This window comes from Aythya fuligula, chromosome 20 (genome assembly GCF_009819795.1).
Source record: "Aythya fuligula isolate bAytFul2 chromosome 20, bAytFul2.pri, whole genome shotgun sequence".
NCBI lineage: Eukaryota > Metazoa > Chordata > Aves > Anseriformes > Anatidae > Aythya > Aythya fuligula.
Window position 1 is genome coordinate 995,295 of NC_045578.1, and position 22,181 is coordinate 1,017,475.

General features: G+C 65.0%; 1 protein-coding gene across 1 annotated transcript; it reads left to right on the top strand.

The window, feature by feature from the left end:
• Positions 1-255: 255 nt before the first annotated feature.
• Positions 256-21,553, top strand: ELN (elastin). The gene is made up of 33 exons (XM_032201133.1): positions 256-440; positions 5,715-5,768; positions 6,139-6,165; positions 6,318-6,350; positions 7,644-7,688; positions 8,157-8,249; positions 8,624-8,683; positions 8,761-8,829; positions 8,914-8,964; positions 10,270-10,341; positions 10,487-10,513; positions 10,719-10,790; positions 13,660-13,701; positions 14,090-14,155; positions 14,438-14,482; positions 14,633-14,734; positions 14,820-14,879; positions 15,791-15,907; positions 15,990-16,040; positions 16,955-17,074; positions 17,160-17,216; positions 17,379-17,525; positions 17,638-17,694; positions 18,340-18,483; positions 18,680-18,733; positions 18,828-18,962; positions 19,057-19,104; positions 19,472-19,513; positions 19,814-19,873; positions 20,712-20,753; positions 20,889-20,918; positions 21,030-21,080; positions 21,177-21,553. Exons 1-33 carry the CDS (start codon positions 362-364, stop codon positions 21,224-21,226), a joined length of 2,202 nt encoding a protein of 733 aa, XP_032057024.1. The 5' UTR covers positions 256-361; the 3' UTR covers positions 21,227-21,553.
• The last annotated feature ends 628 nt before the right edge of the window (positions 21,554-22,181 follow it).

The window sequence follows — 22,181 nt, forward strand, 5'->3', positions numbered from 1 at the left end:
CCGCCGGAGGCTGCCTTGGCAGCTCCCCTGCAATTTTGGCAGAGCCGCACCAGAATTGGAGAGAGCGGCGAGGGAGAGAAATTACAAAAAAAAAAAAAAAAAAAAAAAAAAAAAAAAAAAAAAAAAAGGGAAAGAAAAAGGAAAAAAAAATACAGCCCAATAGCCTGGAGAGGCTTGTGTGTTTGCCCTTTCGTCATGACGTAGTGTCCTGTGCCTCTCTCCCCCCTTCTCTCGTTCCTTTTCCCCTCCCTCCTTCCAACCCCCACACCCCCCCTTCCCCTCACATCCTTGGAAGCAACAATTAAGCAGCTCTGGGATAAAACACACTGACTGCGAGAGCACGGGGGCATTGCTTCAAGAGATGGCAAAGCAGGCAGCTGCACCCCTCCTTCCCGGAGTCCTCCTCCTCTTCTCCATCCTCCCGGCTTCCCAGCAAGGAGGTAAGGAAAGAAAAGGCTCCTTCCCCTTAGCACGGGGAGGCTCTGCCCGGACCTCCCCATCCTGCCCCGGCTGAGGAGGGACGAGCAGCCCCTGCCCTGCCTTGGGGACAACCGGGGGCGGCAGGGCAGCCCGCCTGGGTGCCACCTCCCTGGAGGGCTCCTTGCTCCCCGCATGCCATGCCCAGGCAGGGTGGGATGGCACCCGGGGGGACGCACAGCTCTCCAGGGCAGCACTGCCAAGCACTTTCCGGGGGGGCTCCCAGGCACCGCATCTGGGCACTGGGGATGTGCAGGCAGGGTGGGCACTGCAAGTGCCAGGGGCCGGGGGGCTGACCCCCATCGCTCTCCCGGTGTATATCCCGGTGTGGGCTGGGGGTGTGTGTGTGTGTGTGTGCATCCCGCAGCCCATGCGTGCAAGCTGCTGCGTGGTGGCCGTGGCAAAGCCCGCAGTTGGGCACCGCTGCAGAGCACCATGGCCCAGGACTACGGTGCCTGGTCTGGCCCCTGCGCCGTCCTCTTGTGCTTGTGTCACCGGTGTCGGGGTGGCTGTGTGTGTCCCCAGTGCCACCCAGACCCCGGCTGGGCAGCACTGGCCGCAGCAGCTGCGTGGCACCTCTGGCACACACACATGCAAGTGCATGTGCCAGGGCAGGGGACAAAAGCCACCGTGTGCCAGGGAGCCCCCCGTGTCCCGCTGCACTGCGGGAGGGAGCCGGAGCAGCTCACGCAGCAGGTGCCTGCCCGCGGGACAGCTCGTGTTTCGTGGCGGGGCTGTGAGCACGCACCGGGGAGAGCTGCTCCCAGCACAGACTTGGAGCTGCCCACAAGGGCAAAACTGGGCAAAGGGCCGCGAGGTGGGGACGGCATGCTTCGGGGTGGGACAGGCACCTCTGCTGGGGCTGGGTTGAAGGGGGACAGTGCCTGTCTGCCTGCCCGGGGAAAATGCAATGGCTAAAGGGGCAGAGGCAGCAGCAGTGATGGGGACCGTGCCAGAGCCATTGCATGGGGCCAGCAGAGTGGGGACAAGGCAGGATCCCATGGGCAGGGGAGGGCAGTGCCAGTGCTGAGCCACCCAAGGCAGAACCCTCGGGGCTGCTGTCGGCAGCCAGCAGCTCCGTCCACCAGCGCCCTGCTCTGCTCCCAGGACCCTGGCCCCCGGCTGGCCTGTCCCCTGCCATGTGCACAGGGTCACCCCCAGCAGTGCCGAGCCAGCACCCATGGAGCCGAGCTGCTGTCAGTGCCTGATCCTGAGTAGCTTGGGACCCAGGAGCCATCCCTGATGGGATGCAGCTCAGTCCTGGCCACTCTCCGTGCCTGGCAGTGATGCTCTGTGCTGGCTTTGCTTAACCACGGTGGCTTTGCTCACCAGCTCTCACGACGTTGCCATTTGGGGCAGTCTCAGTGACTTTGGCCCCAGGGTCAGATCCCACAGCGCCTGGGGCTGCTGGCCCCCACTCCAGACTCTGGCTGCAGGGGTGGTTGCTGCTTTGGGAAGCAGCTCCCTGAGGAGTGGGTATTGGAGGTGGTCCCAGGGCTGCCGGGGACACTGGAGAACATTTCCCCGTGGAGGAGTGACCGATGTCCTGCAGCCTGGAGTGCTGCTTTGCACCGGACAGGCTCAGCTCTGCTCAACCAGCCTTGGGGGCCGAGCTGGGACAGGGGCATGGCCAGTGGCACCCACAAGGGTGGTGGGGGTGCACCCACCCGGAGGGAGCTCAGTCAAGGGGGTGAGTTGGTGGCATTTGGGAGGCTCCCAGCAGTGGATTGGGCTCAGCCCCTGCTGCTCTGCACCCCTCTGGGCTGCAGGGTTGTTCATGGGGGCATGCATGGCCCATGGGCCGGATTCAGGCTGCTGCACGGGGAAGCTGCTGTAAGAGGTGCCAAGTGTGGCGTTTGGAGGGGGGCACCCATCCTTCAGTGCTTCCTGGGGAGTGACACCCCAGGGATGACAGAGGCACATGGGGGTCCCAGCCCTGCAGGCTCAGGGGCACAGGAGCAGCTGGGCTGGGCAAAGAGGTGCTGGCAATGGGTACAAAAGTCATCCCGTGGTACCTTCATCTCCACCAGGCCTGGCCCAGGCAAGGCCACCAGGAGGGTTTGTCAGATCCCAGTCTGTGTCACCGTGTGTGCTGGGGACCGTCCCAGATGCGATGGCATCTCCCCTCCCCGCCGCCGCAGCAGCCTGGCGGGGCTGCTCCCTTTGCAGGAGCCACAGGGTGCAGGCTGTCCGCAGCCACCCGGAGATGAAAGCTATGAAAGCTGAGGCTCGGGGGCTGGATGGGAGCCAGGCTCTGGAGGCTGCCTCCCGCTCTCCCGTTAGCTCTCGCTCCCGCCTGGCCTCCCGAGCTGCTACCAGTGGGCTCGGGACACAGCACGACTTCAAAGTTGCCTGGAGACTGCGTGTTTCCAAAACCCATTCTCCCAGAAAAGCACACAGCAAGAGGGAAACGTCTGCCTCAGTTGAGCGCTGAGCCTCCCGCGGGAAGAGGACGGGGGGGTCTATGGAGGCGCGGGGCTGAGGACACGGGGCAAGGGGCTGAGCTGCAGTGGAGCCCAGGCTGTGCATGTCCGTCCTGCTGTGGGTCCTCAGCCCGCTCTTGGATGTGGGAGGAAATAAGCTGTAGAATACAGAAACCATCTGCATTTCTCACTTGGACTGGAATCTGCAAGTAACGCTGCAGGTAGTGGAAATGGAATAATAGAAGTAGTGGTCAGGCTGAAATAGTGCAGCTGTAGTAGTGACCAAACAGTACAGAAATATGGAAGAAAAAGCCTATTTTCTATAAACAACGCCCCACTCCAGGTTCTGAAGCACCTCCATGAGTGCTGCAGCCAGGGCTGTACATTCAGATGCAAATTCTTGGAAAGCGTTGGAAATAGAGCCCTGGGGTGCAGGGCCCAGTCAAGCCCTAGCCCTGTGGGGAAAAAAGAGGATGTGGGAGAAACCCTCCCTTCCCAGCCTGCCAGCAGCCTCTGAGCAGGAGCAAACACAGGGCAGGGACCTTCAGCCCCAGCAGGGCTGTGACTCAGTTTCCCCATCCCTGATGTGCCAAGGAGAGGGCAGAGGACCCCCATGCCAGGATCTGACCCTGAGCCAGGTGATGGGCAGCACTTGCCTCCTCCCTGCAGGGTATGGGACAAGTGCAGCTGTGGTGGCACAGCCCTGGAGCCATCCCCGTAGCCCTGGTGCAGCATCTCAGGGTGTGTGGGTCTGGCCGGAGTGTGGAGCTGACCGAGTTTGGTGTCAGAACTGGCTGGGAGCAGCATCCTGCAGAGCTCCTGAGCAACAGCCTCATCTCCCCCAGATCCACACAGCCATCCTGGCTCGTGTCAAGGCAGGTGGTCCCCATCCACCTCCTGACCTGACCTGGAGGGGGCTGGTGAACCCCCGAAAACAAGCACCTCCTCTTTAACCCTCCAGAACACGCATGGCCATGAGGCGCTAGGACTGTGTGGAGCTGAGATGGGAGAGGCATGCAGGGCTGAGCACGGCCTCTGCAAGCCCCCTGGGGAGTCCCAGGGCAGGTGTCCCATGGGCCTTTATGTCCCCGCACACCCTGTGAGGACTGTGAGCTGCACAGCCTCCTCCCGGCTTCTCTGGGGGGCTCCTCCAGGCAGCAATGGGGCAGGGGGCCGGGGGCTCCCCAGGGTGCCCAGCATTCCCCCTGCCGGCAGCAGGGTGCAGCCTGGCCATGGGGACTGCTCCTGGGGACGCTGCGCAGAGTGTCCACCCAGCTGGCTGTGGCCATCCCCTCCCGGCAAGGCGGGCCAGGGAGGCTGGGCGATGTGCGGATGATGTTTGGGAACAGGCAAAGGAGCTGGGCTTTGTTTTTCCAAGCTGGTGGGGGGGGAGGGGACAGGCGGGGGAATGTGCCGGGAAAGGGAGCTGCTCCGTAAGCCCTGGCCGGCTGCCACCCGGCTGGGCTGGGCTGGGGCGGCGGGGCAAGCCGGCCGGTCAGCGGGGAGAGCAATGACCGAGCGCGGCCGCTGCGCTCCGGGGAGGCCAGCTGCGACGGGAACGGGCTCGTGCCCCGAGCCCATGGTTTGGGGATGCGCGAGGCCAAATCCCGCTGCTTGGCAACACTGGGGCACATCGGCTGGGCAACACGCCGTGTGTGTGTGTGTGTGTGTGTGTGTGTGTGTGTGTGTGTGTGTGTGTGTGTGCCCATGGGGGTGCTGCTGGGGGAGGCTCTGAGCCCGACGTGTCCCCTGATGTGCGTGGGGACAGTGGCACGTGTCCTCCTCGTGTGTGTCCTGACATTTGTCCTTCGCCTGTGCGTGCATCCTGATGGGGGTGCGCGTGTCCCGATGCCTCACCTGTGCCTGTGTGCCCCCCCAGATGAGCACCTGTCCCCGTGAGGCAGGGAGGGGGCTCTGTCTCTGGTGCTCCGTGTGGTGGAGGGCACTCATGAGCAGGGTGCAGGGGACGCCCTTGTCCCTGCCATGCAGGGTGCTCCATGTGCAGCACTGGGTGCCCCCCCTGCTGGGTGCCAGCTCTGCCACCCAGCTGCCACCTGTCCCAGGGCTGTGCCACTGCCTGCACCCAGCTTCGGGGGGTGCCGGGTGCCCTCCAGCCACTGTAACCTTCAGAAACCCCCAAATCCTCCTGCCAGCTCCATTAAGAGTCCCCTGCAGCCCTGCCAGCCCCACCACAAATCCCTTTGCAAGCCCCCCAGTGCCAGAAAGCCCTGCCAGAAGCAAAGTATCCCCTGCACTGCATCCTTGTTCCCCAAACCCTGTCTCCACCCCTTCCATTGACACGATGGAGCAGGGACCATTGATCTGCCGCACGCTGTCCTGCAGGAGACAGAGCAGGGGCTAAGCCAAGCACCCCAAAAAGCATCACTGCAGTGTTTGAGCACCACTGCTGCCTGCCCTGGAAAGCAGAGGGGCCTGGGAGCTTCTCACTGCACAGGGGCGGACAGAGGGACACAGAGCTGCCAGGAGGTGGTTCTGGAGACGGCACTGGCTGGGCGATGGGATGGGGTTTGGGCAGCAGAGCTGGATCCCCCCCACTCTCCCCCCATGGTGTAGGGCCAAATCCTGCTGCCACCCCGTCAGACCCTGGGGCAGCTCCAGACCCCATCACCACCGTATTGCTGGAGAAATTGAGGTGTGCAAGGAAAGGCAGGGAGCTGCCCTCGGCTCTTGCCCTGGGGCTGTGCATCCTGCCTCATCTGGACAGAGCTGCACCCATCCCAGGGGGTGCCCCCCCAGTCCAGCTGGACACACAAATCCTTGTGGGGGTTTTAGCGAGGGTCTCTTCTCTTGCAGGGGTTCCTGGTGCTATCCCGGGAGGGGGAGTCCCAGGAGGAGGCTTTTTCCCAGGTAAGGGGACCTGGGCAGTGTGGGGGCATCACAGGGATGGGCAGGCCCTTGGGTGGGCACCCAGGGCACCTCTGAGCCCAGCAGAGCAGGACCAGGGTGCTGGGACACCCTGCCCTGGGCAGCTGAAGCACCACAGCATAGGGACAGGGCTGTATCAGCCCTGGGGTCCCCAGCCCAGGGCTGGCATCTCCACAGCCCTGGCCACAAGGGGCAAAGGCCCAGGGTGACAGCCTGTCCCTAGTGCTCTGGCTAAAGTCCTGGGGACACCACAGAGGACACCCCATCTGCTTGTGTCCCCAGACCCTCAGCGTGGGCAGGGCTGGGTGGGAGCTTGCAGGGGTGGGTGCTAAGCCTGTGTCATTGCTTGCAGGTGCTGGGGTTGGAGGTTTGGGAGCAGGTAAGTGCCGGGGACCCTTCTCTGGGGCGGGGAGGGGGTGGCAGGGCAGAGGCTCAGCCCGTCCCACCCGGTGTCCCCATCCCGGGATGCCTGCAGAGGGGACACGCTGCAGGGAGGGGCACATCTGACCACCCTCCCTCACTCTCCCCCAGGGCTCGGGGCTGGAGGAAAACCTCTCAAACCAGGTAAGAAACCTTTCCTTCCTCTCTCGCCGACTGTGCCAGCAGCCAGGGTGCAGGAAGAGGCCGTGGGGACAGGATGTTCCCTGGCAGCTGCCCGCGCTTTCTGCGCTGCTCTGCTGTGCTCACCAAGCTCTCAACAGCCCCAAGGGCTCCGTGCGCCTTCATCCTTGTCCCCAGCTTCAGCGTGCTGCCACCTCCTCCACAACTGTTCCCAAGCCCTGGTCTTCAGGTGTCCCCTGCCTGCCTGCACTCATGGCTGGGCAGCTTTTGCTGGGGTTCGTCTGGCCCAGAGAGGAGGGGACAGGCAGGGCCACCACTAGGACTGGGAGGGGATGCAGGCAGAAGGACGCACAGCACTGGGCCTTTTGGGGGACTCCAATCCTGGGGCAGGTCACGGACTGCCAGGCACAGCTGGGAGGTGCTAGGGCAGCACAGACTGCTTGGTTTGGTGCTGGTGGAGACGTCCAGAGCCCCGTAGCCCAGGGGGAGATGCTCTCAGATGGGGACCGCTGTGCCTGGGGCAGGGTGCGCCGGCCTCCTCGGCCCAGCTCCGCGCCGCAGGAGCGCCAGCCCCAGGCGGGGGCCTGCAACCTCCGTTTACTCAGATTTCAGCTCGTGGAAAGAAAAACAAGGCCCTTTATTTCGGCGTAATTAAAACCAAACGCGGTGCAGCCGCGAAGCCCCAGCCGGAGCGGTGTCCGCGCCGTGAGCCAAAGGCAGTGGAATTTGCGCCTGGAGGGAGCGAGCACTGATTAGCCCCAGATGTTGGAAGGCAGCGCTGGCCCAGCCGGAGGGACTCATTCCTCAGCCTGAAACATTTCGGCTCCGTCCCCTCATGGCCTGGCGGGGTGGGGGGCGGGCGAGGCGGAGCGAAGTGGGAAAGGACAGCAGCAGTGATCGGATGGGGACACGTGCCCCATGCCACCGTGGCCGGGTCCTGTCCCCATCCCCCATGCCCTTCCCTGGGGCTGTGGTGGGCTGGGAGCACCAGCAAGCGAGGCGAGACCAGGAGCAATCTGTCCTGCCAGGATGGTGCAAATGGGGACCCCCCACTCAGCTTTTCCTGGTGGGGAACCATCCTGTGCACATCCCCATGCAGCACGATGGCCGGGTCCTGTCCTCCCTGCTTTGCACAGGGAGCAAGCATTGGGGTGGCTGGCAGAGGAAGCTCACAGCTGGATGCTGGAGCTGCGTGGGACTGGGATGGGCAAGGACGGCAGCACCCCAGCCCCTTCCCTGTCCCTGTGTGGGTGCTTCTGCACCCCCCAGCCTCCCTCAGCCCGCTTCTCTTTCCAGGGGTCGGTGGCCTCGGGGGACTTGGCCCTCTTGGCCTCCAGCCAGGTGAGCATGGACAAGAACTGTCCCCAGTGCAGTGTCCCCAGAGAACCTCCCCATGGACTGCGGGTGGCCCATCCCCTTCAGCTGTAGGGCAATGAGGTGGCTCCTCCACCACTTCCTCCCACGTGGCCAGGCTGGGCAGCCCCATGAAGCAACAGGGGAGAGGGCCCTGTGTCCCCACGGGGTTGGCAGCAGGGTGGCAGTGCCCCTGCGTGGCACACACAGCCGTCCAAGACACCACGGGGTGCCTGGGTGGCAGGGGAGCAGAGGGGAGCAGGTTTTGGAGGGGATGTAGGGAGAAGTGCAGGGCACAAGCCAGGCTGGCACCGCAGAGCTGTCCCCACGCAGATGTCACCTAACCCTGCCTTGCACTGCCTCATGCCAGCTCGCCACCCCTCACCGCCACCGCAGCCTGGGGGTGCAGGCACCTTCTTGCTCCCCGGGCTCACCCTGCCCCTTCTCCCCTCGCAGGTGCTGCAGGTCTGCTCCCAGGAGGTGGCTTCCCCGGGGGCGTCTTCCCAGGTGCTGCATCCGCAGCCGCTCTTAAGGCTGCTGCGAAAGCTGGTGAGTGCTCAGGGTGCCTGCTGTGATGCTGGGGGGCAACACTGGGCTTGGGCATCCTCAGGGCTCTGGGGGCCCCCTCTATGCCCAGCCTTTCCTGAGGATGGGGGGCTGCAAGCAGGAGATGTTGCTCTCTCTGCCAGCCCCACCTGGCGCCTGTTCTTGTGCTGAGAAAGGGGCTTTGGTCAAGCTGGAGCCACCAGGAGCATGAAGCCCCCTGTCCTGGGACTGGGTCCCTTGTCCAAACCTGGGGGACACATCTCCAGTGCTCCTTGGGGTGTCCCCTGGGGCCATCCCTTCCTTTGGCACCTCTCCAACCACCCGCAGCCCAAAGGTGGCATCTCACTCTGTGCCCTTCTTTTTCCCAATGTCCCCAGGTGCTGGTCTTGGTGGCGTGGGTGGAGTTGGTGTTCCTGGAGGCCTCGGGGTCTCCGCAGGTAGGAAACGCCCTGTCCCTGTACCCCTAGCCCGTGGCAGTGCTGAGTGGGTTCTCAGGGCTCTCTGCCACCGGCAGGTGCTGTAGTGCCCCCAGGAGGGGTACAACCTGGGGTCGGCGCGGCAGGGAAGCCCCCCAAAGTACCAGGTGGGTGCACGGCCCAGGAGGGGCTGGTGGTGGTTGGGGAACGACTCTGGCTGGGGGCTCACCGCTGCCTTTCTCATCCTGCAGGTGCTGGCATCCCTGGAGCCTTCCCAGGTGGTGGCGTGCTCCCTGGTGCAGGTGAGCTGGGGTCCCCATCCTGCAGCAGCATCCTGATCTCCGAGGGGGTCCTTATCCCACGGGAACACCCATGGGAACATCATCTGAGTGGGTCCCCATCAAATGACAGTAACCCAGCCTGCAAGGGTGGCCCCATCCCTTTGTATCATCCCTACATCCGATGGGGTCCACATCCTGTGGCAACACTCCAGCTTTCAAGGGAAGCCCCATGCAACAGCAGCACCCATCCCTTGAGGGGGTTCCCATCCCACGGTGGCACCCCAGCCTGCAAGGCAAAGCCCACCCAAACGTGGCACCCCAACCTCTTGGGGTTTTCCTATCCCACAGCAGCACCCCAGCTTCCAAGGGGGTCCACATCTAATAACATTGCCCAAACCTTTGAGGGTGTCCCCATCCCATCGCAACACCCCAGCCTCTGAGGGGATCCCCACCTACCAGCAGCACCCCAATCTCCAAGGGGGTCCCCATCCCAAGGCAACACCCCAGTGCCCGACCCTCCTAGCTGGCATCGGTGCTCTCATGGCCAGCTGTGCCCTGGCCCCATGTCCCTGTCCTGGTGTGCTCAGTCCCACTGGGACACCACTATCAGCCTGCCCGGCTGTCACTTTTCCTAAAGTGACATCTTTACGGTGCCAGAGGCAGGGGCCTGTGGCAGCAAGGGGCACCAGCATGGGACACAGAGCGGAGCTGGCGTGGGCCACGCGGGGGCAGCTCGCCTGGCCAAGGGCTGTGGAGGGAGGAGACGGGTGGCGGGGGCAGGAATTCCTCACTGCAAAGCAATCTGGGGAGGAAAACTTGTGAAAACAAGATGTTTCGACATTGTCAGAATGGGAAGTGTGTTGTTGCTGGTCAGGAATGTCTTTCCATGTCTGAAAATGTGTGAGTTATAATGAAAGACATTTGTAAAAGGGGGGGGGGGGGGGGGGGGGGGGGGGGGGGGCTGGAGAGAAAAATACAAACAAGCAAAAACGAAGCAGCTCAGTTTTTCCGTTTTTTTCCCTGGTTGCCTCTGGAGGGTGAGGGCTGGGGGGGGCAGGACCCCACCTCCAGCCTGGGGGGGGCTCGGGTGCCCCCCGGCTGGGTCTGGCTGCGGGGAGCACGTCCTCTCTGGCTGTGCCAGTGCTGGGTGCAGGGTGCTGAGCCAGGCAGGCTGGCAAGGATTTGGGTGGTGGGGGCGGTTGGGTCATGGCAGGAGCAAGGTCTGGAGGGTTTTTCCCTTGCACCCAGCCAGAGATCGTGGGTCTGGGGTGCCAGTAACACCAAGAGGCCCCACCACGCTCACCCGTCCCCTCTGCTCCATCCCAGGTGTCCGCTTCCCTGGCGTAGGGGTGCTGCCTGGCGTTCCCACCGGCACCGGCGTCAAGGCGAAAGGTCCAGGTACGTCCCTGCTCCTCCGCGCACGGCAGGGTCCAGGGCTGTCCGCGGGCCACCCCCCAGGCTGACCAGGCAGGATGTCACGGGCTGTTGTGGAGCCCTGGGGACCGGCCCCATGACTCACGGGGACATTTGTGTTTCTCCCCAGGAGCAGGAGCCTTCGCAGGAATCCCTGGTGAGTGTCCCCTCTTTCCCGCCTGTCCTTCTCTTCCTTTCCAAGCTTCTCCATCACTGCTGTGGCCTCCTCACACCAAAAGGTGCCTCAGGGGCTTCCCAAGCCGTGGCCGGGGACCCGGGGTGCCACGGGCACCCCCCTCTCGCAAGGTCTGGTGGCAGCCTGGGCAAGGGCTCCAGGTGAGCGTCTGCTGTTGGCTTTGCAGGACTGGGAGGCTTTGGAGGCCAGCAGCCCGGAGTCCCTCTGGGGTATCCCATCAAAGCTCCCAAGCTCCCAGGTAAGCGGCCACAGCCAGCAGGGGTGCGGGTGAGGGCCCCGAGCAGTGCCAGGGGGACCCCATGTCCTCACTGCACCGGGCTGAGCCCCGGTGGCCCTGGGTCCCCCGGACCCGGCAGTGCTGGCGCTGGTAGGGGACAGCAGGACGGAGCCGGGCACTGCTGGGCAGGCGATTCCAGCTGCTGCCCACAGCCCCCAGGGCAGATCCTGCCCAGGGCTGCCGCTGCTCCTGCTCCCGGCCCCAGGGTGATGCTGTGCCTTCCGCTGGCTGCCAGGTGTGCCGGGGACAAGCAGGCGTGCTCTGGGGATGTGCGCTGGGCAAGGCCATCCCAGGCTGGCTCCACAGCCCCCTCCTGGCACCAGGCACATCTTTCCAGGAATCCTCTGCTTCCTGTGGCTCCTGGGGGCCAGGGGATGTGCTGGGCATCACCAGACGCTCACCCAGGCTGAACGTCCCCTCTTGGGGACCGCTAACCAAGGCCACCACCAGCAGGCTGGCAGTGGGGACGGAGCACAAGGCAGGTCTCCCTCCTCACTGCCTGCAGAGACGATGCTCAGCCCCAGCCCAGGGGTGCTCAGCACCCCTTTCCCAGCCTGTGCTGCTCCAGTGGCATCTGTCACCTGTCCCCGCGCTGGGTGCCAGACATGCCTGTCCCCAGCCAGCTGTACCCAGCTGGCACAGCAGCAGGATGGCAGTGCCAGGCGGCAGGGATGAGGTGACACAGCCTGTCCGGGGACGCCAGCAGCTGACAGGCCCACCCCAGTGACATCCAGGGCAGGAAGAGGAGAGCCAGATCTGGCCAGGGATCCACATCCCTGGGGTGCCAGAGTGAGAGTAGGTCCACGGGCTTTATGGGCTTTATCCTGGGGTGGAGCCCACTCTGGGGCACGCATCCCTCCCCACCACGGGCGCCAGACCCAGCAGCTCTGCCGGCTTCCCCCGCCAGGGCCCACGGCCGCGAGCGGCAGCAGAAATACTTGGCCAGCGCCCGCTTCCTCCCACAGAGGCTCGTTACGCTCGTTAGGGCGACCCAGCCCCGCGGAGATCGGATGCCGTCTGGCCGCCCGGCCCCAGACTGCCTTTCATGGGGTGCCTGGTGTGGGCACCTGGCCACGTCCCGGCGGCCCTGCCAGTGGCCTGCAGCCCAGACGGGGCTGACCCACTTTCTGGGGAGCCGCCGTGCCTAAATCGGAGGAGGGAGCCCCACCAGCAGCGAGTGGCTGCGTCACCCCTCTCCCTCTCTGGGGACCCCTGTCCCTGTGGCTGCAAGGCCGGCAGTGGCGGTGGTGGTGCCACCCCTTGTAGGGTGCAGTAGGATAGCGGTGCTGTCCCCCAGCCCGGTTTCAGGTGCTGTCTCCCCCAGGATCCCACCTTGTTAGTCCCCAGCAGCTTGGGGACACACTGGGCCGGCTGTCACAGCTCTTGGTTTGAGCAGGGCAATGCTGCAGGTGGGCTTGGGAGCTGCTGGAAGATGTGTGACACGTCCCTGTGTCCCCCGTGTCCCCTGCACTGCATGCCGGAGCTGGCGAGCACAGGGCAAGAGGGGATGAGGGGCGAGCACTGAAAATGACGTGTTCAGAGGAAAGTCTCCTTTCTGGAGGGATTGCTGAAAATGCCCCAGGCAGCTCCCGCTCTGGCCTGCTCTGACTCAGGAGGGGTCCCCAAGGCCACCCCACTTTCTGGGGGTGCAGGCTGATGCTGTGGCTGAAATCAGGGTCCCACCTGGTGTCGTAGAGAAGGGAATGGTGCCCCAGTGCCCAGCCACACCAAGGTGGTCTCAGGGCTGGGAAAATCGGTTCCCATGCCAGCTGCTGCGTCCATTGGCATTGGTGATGCTGGTGGCTGTCCTCGTGCTGGTGCCAAGGGGGTGAGCACCATCCGGGTGGGTGGCAGTGGCTCTGCGGAGCTGGGGTTGGACCAGCAAAACCCCTGGAGCTCCAAGGGCTTGGACCTTTGGTGCCACCTCCACGGGTGTCACCCAGTCAGTGCCAGGCGGCTCTGGGGCAAGTGAGGCGCTGGTGGCACTGGGTGCCCCTGGGGACCCCGGACACAGCTGCCGGATGCGGAACCCATCCAGTCTTGTGTGGCACCCGGTGGAAAGGGCTGCCGGGGGTGTGGGGGGAAATGTGGTGCGCACATGTGTCTGTGGGAGGGGATGCCTGGAGGGATGCCTTCTCACGAGCATCCTGGCCACAGGCGCCGGCCCTGCCCGTGGCTGGGGAGCTGGGTGTCCGCGGGGCACCCCTGCCGTGTGCGGCCCCAGCTGCCACCAGAAGGGACACAGCAGCTTGTCCCTGCTCCTCAGGCTGTGGCCACCGCCATGCAGAGAGGCGGGGATCCCCGCGCTGTCCCACGCATGGGACGCCGCTCTTTCACGAGGAGCCATCTCCCCGGCCGCGATGTTCCTTCTCGTAATCCCCCGCCGTCCCTTCTTGCCGACCTCCTAATGAGGTCACGTTTCAGCGGAGGCTCCCAAGCCCTGATTCCAATTAAAGCCTCGCGTTTGGAGCCGGCCTTGGCGCAGCCAGCTGGGTACAGCTCTCGCCGCGGGGCTCCTGGGGGGCCCCCTGCCGAAACAGGGTCACGGGAGGCTCTGGCAAACACACGCTCATGTTGGAAACCAGCTCTGCGTGCTGCAGCCCTCAGCATGGGGCTCACTTCTGGAGCTGCTGTGGAGAGGGGCACCTCCGGGAGGTCCCGTCACGAGGTGGGGGCGCACCCCAAAAAAGATTTTCCTGACTTGTAAGGAGCCCCGGTGCTGAGGGCTCGCGTTGCACAGCCAGCTGGCAAAGAGGGGCTACACTGCGGGGCAGGGGGGGCACAGCCACCAGCAGCCAGGTGCTAACCAGCCGCCTTCTCTCCTCTCCAGGTGGCTATGGATTGCCCTACAGCACTGGTAAGCTGCCCTATGGTGAGTGCTCATAGCCCTTGCTCCACGGTCGTAGCTGCTCACAGAGTCTGGGCTGTGTGAGGAGCACCCTGATCCGGGGCAAAGCGACCCACGCTGGGTGGGGACGCGGGCAGGGCAGAAGGACAGGGATGGGGTGGTGCCCACGGGCACCCCCCATGCTGGGCATCCCGTGCCATGGGGCCAGCAGCTCTTGGCTCATGCTGGCTAGGATATATCGTGTGCTGCAGCCAGCTCTGCTCAGGGAGGTTTGAGGTGGCATCTCCAGCCTGGGGCTGGCTCGGATGTCCCCAGCATGTCCCCAGATGTGGGGCTGGAGCTGCTGTCTGCCTCGCCCCCCCTCTTGAGGGCCAGATCCTGACCTTGCTGTGTTTTCTCTTTGTGTTTGCAGGTCTCGGACCTGGTGGGATAGGAGCAGGACTTGGTGCTGGAAAGGCTGGGTACCCCACTGGGACAGGTACGGCCCCTTCCCCAGCAGTCCTGTGGGGTGGCAGGGACCCGCAGAGTATGGCAGGGAGAGCAAGCACCCCCTTAGCTTCAGCGGTCACTGGACGGGATACGCAGCATTGTCTGGTGGCCCCAGGGTGGCCAGAGGGGGGCTAGGAACAGCCTGGGGTGGGCTGTGTCACCTTGCTAAGGAGAGGGGGCAGCTGCTGGTGGGAGGCACCAGTCCCCAGGACTGGGGAGGCTGTGCTGGGATGGCCACAGGCCCTCAGCATCTCCTCATGTCCTTCCCCAGGAGTTGGAGCACAGGCAGCAGCAGCGAAAGCGGCAGCTAAGTACGGTGAGTACCCTGTACACCTAGTACACTGTTGTGCTCCGTGGGCACAGACAACGCCTGTGTCCCCGCCCGGGTGGCTGCTGTCCCCCTCCCAGGCTGAGGGAGGCCGGTGGTGTCCCCTTCCCACGCTGACATCCTCTTTTCCCCCCTCAGGAGCTGGTGTCCTGCCCGGGGCTGGTGGCATCCCAGGGGTCGGCGGCATCCCAGGGGTTGGCGGCGTGGTGCCGGGCGTCGGCGTTGTCCCAGGAGCTGGAGGTGAGGCTGGGCTCAGCCCCGGGGTGCGGATGCCGATGTCCCCCCCCCGTCCCACACCCCTGACTCTATTCTGCTACCCCGGCAGTCGGAGGGCCGGCAGCTGCAGCGGCAGCAGCGAAGGCAGCAGCAAAGGCAGGAGCCTACGGTGAGTCCCTGCTCTCGGCAGGGCTGAGCAGTGCTGGCGTGGCTTCACAGGGTGCTGCCCTCTGGGATGCTCGCCCAGCCCAGGCTCCCGCATGGCTCCAGCATCTGCGTGCCCATGCTTGGGGCGAGTTGATCCCTTCTGCTGAGCCATTGCGGGCTGCAACACCCCCGTAAGGCTGCAGGGGGGCTTTCCCCCTTCTTGCAGCAGCTTGGCATTGCAAAGCCTCCGCTGCCTGCGCTGGAGGACGTGGGGACGTGGCAGGTCCAGGCTGTGACAGTTCCTGCAGTCCCGCTGGGAGGGCGTCTGCAGCGAGGCATGGCTCATGAGCAGAGGGACAAGCTGGGCTCTGCAGATCGCATGCTCGCTGCTCCCCTTGTTGGCAGAGGGAGCCGGTTTCGCAGGAGCAAGCACGCGCTCATTGGAGCATCCAGAGGAAATGCGTCAGCCCCGGGAGCAGCTGGGATTTACGAGCCCGTCCTTGGGGGACCTCGGGGTCCCGCCAGCTGCCACCAGCTCCCGAGCGGCCATGTGGGCTCCCAGGCTGGGAGCTGGGAATCCCCTGCCCGGGTGCGTGCGAGCGGCGGGGCCATCGCACACCCAGGAGTGGAAGCATCCCAGGGCTCAGTGGAGAGCAGCACAGCAGCCAGAGAACATCTGCTGCCAGGGGGATTTGCTGTTCCTGGAAGCCCACCCCATGCCCGTGCCTGCTGGGCAAGTGGGAGCCCCAGCTTGGGCACCCCAGCCCTGGAGGATGCACATGTGGGCACTGGTCCCTTAGCAGACATTCTGGGAGGTGCTGAGCCCGCTGATGCTCCAGCTTCTGGCTTTGCTTGAGGGGTCCATAGCCACATGCTCTGGGGCCGGCAGCATGGGGCATTTTGGGGTGCTCTGACTGCTCTGCTTCCCTCCAGGTGCAGGGGTGCTGCCTGGTGTCGGCGGTGTGCCAGGCCTCGTGCCCGGTGTTGGTGGTGTGCCTGGTGGTGTCCCCAGCTTGGTGCCCGGTGTCGGAGGTGTCCCCGGGGTGGCAGGTGACTGTTTCTGTGAGTGTTGTCCCCACGGCGGGTGGCACGGGGGCAGGTGGCTCAGGGTCCCTCTCTCTCCTGTCCTCAGGAGTTGGAACGCCAGCAGCAGCAGCAGCAGCAGCAAAGGCAGCTAAGTATGGTAAGTACCGTAGGGGGCAAGGAGACCCCCATCCACTCCATTATCCTGGGGATGCCTCTGTGGGACTTGGGGTGCCACCAGGCAGGTGGCTTTGCCCTGGAGATCACTCCTGGTGGATCTTTATGGGGAAGCATCCAGGCGCTGGATGTGCCCAGCCTGGCTTCCCAGCTGCTCTGCCTGGGCTCGCCTTTGTCCCCTGCCTCTGTCCCTCCCCAGGTTTCTGCAGGCCGTGATGCTACTGGTGTTTCATGGGGGTGAATGGATGAGAACAAACTGACTTTGTTTGGTTCTCGTCTGAAATTTTTGGTTTCGTTCCAAAAAAACAGTGGGATCCGGCAAGCACACCTGATTTGGTCTAGCAGGACTGCGGGTCCCAGCAGGGGCTGACACCCCAGCACCTTGCACAGCAGTGAAGCTGGGAGGCTGGGCTCAGAGAGCAGGCACAGTGGAGGGCTAGACCATTGCTGGCCATTTCTTTCATTTGTTTTCTGCATCATGAAGGATGAAAAAAAAAAAAAAAAAAAAAAGCAATAAGTGGATAGGATTTAGGGAGAAAATTGGCAATCTTCTTGGCCCCTGCTCTCACACACCAGTGAGCTTTTCATTGCTGAGTTTCTCCCTGAATCCCAGCACTTCCAGGTGGCTACTGGGGGCCACCAGCCACTTCTCTGTGCCCTTTTGGGCCGAAAGGCTCCATCTCCTCATGCCGAGGATCATCTGGAGCCCCCCGTGGCATCGTTCCCTGTGCTGGTGAATTCCTAGCTTCTTGGGTGACCCAGCACCAGGCGCGTGTCCCAGCCGCCTGCAGGGATGAGGCACGGGGTGCTTCCCCCCATGGCATGATGGCAAGGGCAGACCTCCCTCCTTGTCCCATGGCTCAGCCACTCCAAATTCTCTCCTCTTGCTGCCTGCAGGAGCCGGCGTTGGTGTTCCTGGTGTTGGTGTTCCTGGCATCGGCGGCGTGCCCGGTGTGCCTGGCGTTGCTGGTGTCCCCGGCGTGGCTGGTGTCCCTGGTGTGGTGCCTGGTGTCGGAGGTGAGCGAAGGGGCTGGGGACACAAGGGGACAGCGTGGTGCTGGCCTCTCTGCTCCCCCTGACACCCTTCCTTCTGTCCCCACAGTGGGTGGCCCAGCAGCTGCTGCCGCAGCGAAGGCTGCAGCGAAAGCGGCCGCATTTGGTGAGAGACCTTCGTCCTTTGTGCTGGGATGGAAGGAGGGAGAGGTGTTACAAATGGCTGGGGCGTGGGGCTCGGACGCATCCCTGGTCCTCTCTGCAGGAGCAGGGCACCTGCCCGGGGCTGGTGTGCTGAGGGTTGGTGTAACGAGAGTTGGTGTAACAGGAGCTGGTGTGCCTGGAGCCGGTGTTCCCGGAGTTGGAGTACCTGGAGTCGGCATTCCTGGAGTCGGCGTTCCCGGCGTTGGCGTTCCTGGAGTTGGTGTTCCCGGCGTTGGTGTTCCTGGAGTCGGTGTGCCTGGTCTGGTACCCGGTGAGATGCTCTCTAAGGGATGCTCAGGGATGCCTGCAGTGCTGCTGGCCAGTAGGCACTGGCGTGGCCACTGCAGGCCGTCACTGCCCCTCACTCTTCCCCTCTCCCCCAGGAGCTGGCCCTGCTGCCGCCGCTGCTGCCAAAGCGGCCGCCAAAGCAGCCAAGTATGGTAAGACGGGCTCACTCCGGGGTTACCCCACACGCCCTGCCTCCTGCCACCTCCCCGCTCCAGGCTGCTTCCCCAGCTGGGGCTGAGGCACTGCATGGGGTCCCCATGAGTCGGGGTGAGGGGTGAGAACTCTGCGCGTGGGATGAGGTCCTGGCTGCGTCAGGGGATGCTCTTCAGAGAGCTGGTCTGCATGGAGGCTCCTAGGTCCATCATCCATGTGCCTTCTCATACATTCATCCATCCATCCTACATTCTACTCACACATCCGCACCACTGTCCCCTCATCCCCTCATCCATCCACCCACACCTCACCTCCATCCACCCACCCATGCACATCTCATTCCCTCCATTCACCTCACCACACATCCATCCATCCACTACCCACTCCATCCATCCATCCATCCATCCATCCATCCATCCATCCATCCATCCATCCATCCATCCACCCACCTACCCATCCATCCATCCATCCATCCACCCACCCACCCACCCATCCATCCACTACCCACTCCTCCATCCATCCACCTTCCTTCCCACCACCTCTCCCACCGCCCTCCCACCTGCACCTCCGTCCATCCCAGCCCTCTCGCAGCCCCCGTCTCTCTTCCTGAGCTGGAGCCCCAGTCCTTCTCCTTCTTCTTGCAGGGGCAGGTGGCCTGGCTCCTGGCGTGGGTGGCCTGGCTCCTGGCATAGGTGGCCTGGCTCCTGGTGTGGGTGGCCTGGCTCCAGGTGTAGGTGGCTTGGTTCCTGGTGTGGGTGGCCTGGCCCCCGGCGTTGGAGGTGTCCCAGGTAAGGCAGGTGGTGGTGGCAGCTGGGCTGGCACTGGGACAGGGCTGGGGCAGGATGGACACCTCGGACTCCCTCGGTGGTCTCCATCAGCTCGGGGCCATCTGTTGGTGGATGCCAAGGTGGCAGAGATGGGCTTTGCCCAGCACTGCTGGGGAGGCTCCCCCCAGGGATGCTGACCCTTGTCTCGCTGTCCCAGGAGTCGGAGGTCCGGCGGCAGCAGCAAAAGCAGCAGCCAAGGCAGCCAAGTACGGTGAGTACATCTCCACGCAGGGCTAGCGTATGCCGGCACGGCATTGCCCAGCCCCATGCAGCCCTGGGCTGTGTCCTCACCCCCTCTCCTGCAGGTGCCGGTGTCGGAGGGGTACCAGGCGCGGTGCCCGGTGGTCCCGGTGTGCCAGGAGTGACACCCGGCGTTGGCGGCGTCCCTGGGTTGGTGCCGGGCGTGGGGGTACCCGGTGCCGGCGTTCTCCCCGGGGCAGGTGAGGGCAGCACTGCACCCAGATGTGGGGGGTGGCTGGGATGGGGGGCACGGGGGTGCCTGTCCTAAACGCGGTGCCCTTTTTTGCTTTGCAGGCATCCCCCAAGTAGGGGTGCAGCCAGGTGCTAAGCCTCCCAAGTTCGGTACGTATCGCTGCCACCCGTCCCCAGCCTGCTCCCCCTTGGGCACCCCGTGTTGATATCGGGGTGCTGGCCCCTCTTCATGTCCCCACATGCCCTGCACAGCCCTGGGCATGGGGGGGAGGCACGCTGTCACCCCTGGGTGCAGAGTGCCACCCGGTACGGTGGCTTCTTCCCACCCCAGTCACCCCGGGGACATTTTCCTCCCGCTCTGCACTGCCTGCAGCAAGGCACCAAGCAGAAGGCCTCCAGGTCTTTCTGTGCTGGGGGAGGTGGGACGGGTGCCAGGGCCACCCCTGGGTGTTCACTGCCTCCCCTGAGCTCCCTGTGCAGGCTGTGGGGACGTGGTCTCACTGCCTCTCTCCGACAGGCGTTCCCGGAGCTGGAGTCCCAGGGGTTGGTGGCATCCCAGGTAGGTGCTGTGCGGGCAGGGGGTGCTCCCCCAGGGCATGGGGCTGCATCAGGAAGGTCTGGGCTTGTGTGGGGCTGGGTGAGCAGCAAGTTGGACCCTGGGCTGGTGCTGGAGCTGCGATGCTCCCTGCAAATCCCCCCACCATGTGAGCCAGGAATGATGGCAAAGCCAGTGCTGCCGTGCCCGGTGTCCCTGGTCCCCACCTCCCACCCCAGGCCAAATCCCTGGGCACAGACCCCACAGCCCCACGCTGCGTCCCCACGGTCCCCTGGGAGTGCTCACCCAGGCTCCTCACCACAGGTGGCCTCGGAGTTGGTGGCCTCGGAGTTGGTGGCCTTGGTGCTGGTGGCCTTGGTGCTGGTGAGTGGTGCTGGTGGGCTCGGCACTGAGGGTCCCACAGAGGGGTCTGTGCAGGGTGCTGAGAAGGAAGGGGCATCAGGGGAATGCAGGAGATTCAGGGCCACTTCTGTCCCCTCCTGGCCGTGACCCCATGGGCTGGGATTTGGGGGAGCAGTGCCCAGCTGGGTGCTGTCCCACCCTGAGGGAGCCGGGGCCACTCTGCGGTCCCACAGCGTGTCCCCTCCCCGCTGTCACCGTGCCCCGTCTGTGCCTGCTGCCTGCCAGGGGTACAATGGGAGGGGACGGCCCCCACTGAGCAGCTACCAAGGGCCCCAGCCCCAGCGTGTCCCAGGCTGTGGGGACAGGAGATGGTACAGCAGTGTCCCCAATACGTGGAGACAACCGGGGACCCTCTGGGCTGGTGGGGGGCTGCACTGACACCCACCTTTGCTGCTGCAGGGCTCTTGTATCCAGGAGCTGCTGGAAAACCACCCAAGCCAGGTAAGGAGCGGGGACAGCCCTGGCCAGCGGGGTGACATCCCTGTCCCCACGGCCGCCACCCTCACCAGGGCTCTCCCTTCCCGCAGGTTTTGGTGCTGGGGGGCTGCCAGGTGAGTGCCGGGGCCGGGGGCCAGGGTGGGACCCTGTCACCGACCGCACTGCCCCACTCGCTGTCCCCACCCCGCCGGGCACGCCACAGCCTCGCGGGGTGCACTGAAGCGGGGTGGGCACCCGGGGGTGCTGCTGGGCTCGGGGGCTCTTGGGGCAGCTCACGCCCAGCTTGCTGCAGGCTTGGGGACACTGCGGCCACGCAGGGCTGGGGTGGCAGCGCTGTCACCGGCTGTCACTTTTTCCCCAGGGCCCGGAGTTCCCGGCTTTGGCGTGTCACCGATATTTCCAGGTACCTTCCCCTGCGTGCCCTGCCCGTGGGGACACACGCAGCCGCAGGGCACGAGGACACGGCCACGGGGAGTGGGGCTGGGCTGGGCTGGGGGGCACGGGGCCGGGCATCACTGAGGCTTTGCTGTGCTTTCAGGTGGGGTCGGCGGCCAGCTGGGATTTGGCGGTGAGTGCGCCCCAGCCGGGCAGGTTGGGGACAGCGGGCGGGGGGTCACCTCCCCAGGGGGCACCCGTGGAGCCCCCCACCCCGTTCACCCTCTCCGTCTTGTCCCCGCAGGGAAGCCCCCCAAGACCTTCGGAGGAGCCCTCGGGGCCCTGGGCTTTAGAGGTGAGCGCCGCCGGGTCCCCCGCCACCCCTGCCCGGCTTCCAAGCCCCCTGCCGGGGCCCGGGGGGGCTGACCCGGTGTCCCCCCCCCCAACCCAGGTGGAGTCGGCTGCGCACAAGGGAAATACTGCGGGAGGAAGCGGAAGTAACCGCCCGCCCCACCGATAACCTCATGAACTTTGGTGCTACTGCATGGTCCAGAATGTAAATCCCCAGCCCAGCTGAGACCCCCCTGGCCCCCCGGCCCCACACTCCCGGGAGGGACCCCACGGTGCGGCAGCAGCGCCGGGGCCTGCCCCCACCCCGGGAATTCTCCCCCCGACCCCCCCAGGGAGCGCGGAATAAACTGCGGGGAGCAGCTGTCCCCCTTGGTGCTATCGCTCCCTGCGGGGGGGCCTGGGACCCCCCGACACCCCCTGCCCCGGTGCTGCCCCCCGGGGTGGGTGGCGAGAGCTGACCCGGGGGGGGGGCAGGCTGGGGGGGGGCACGAGGGGCACCGGGGGGGGAAGGAGGGAGGGAGGGAGGGGGTCCCGACGGCAGGGGACAACGTGGGGGGGCTTGTCCCCGCCGCCCTGCGACCCCCCCGGCTCCCTTCATGTTACTCACTTTGATATAACTGGGTGGGACGCCCTACGCAGGGGGAATCGCTGCCAACAGACTAATAAAGGACAAGTTTTTAAAGGATTCTGCCTCCGTCCTGCTTCTGCGTCCCCCTGACACCCTCCGTGGTGACACCGGGGACATGTGCGGGGACATCCCGGGCCCCCAGGGGGGTGTCCATGCCCTGAGACGGGGCGACAGCCTCGGGACACGGGGGGACAGCCCTGCCCTGCTCCGTGCCGATAGCCTGGGGACCCCAGGGGGTGGCACGTGGGAACAGCCCGGGGGCGCAGGGGAAATGCGTGCCTCCACCCACGGTGACAGACCAGCCCCAGGGGGACACCTGCGGGGACAGCCCTGCCCTTCCCCGAGGTGACTGTGACACCGGGGGACACCCCCTGCCGGCCCCGTCACACCCCCCCGGGCCCCTCGGTGACCCCCAGGCACCAGGGGACGCCCGTGCCCAGCTGCACGGGGGCATCCCGGGCACCGCGGGTCACCCCC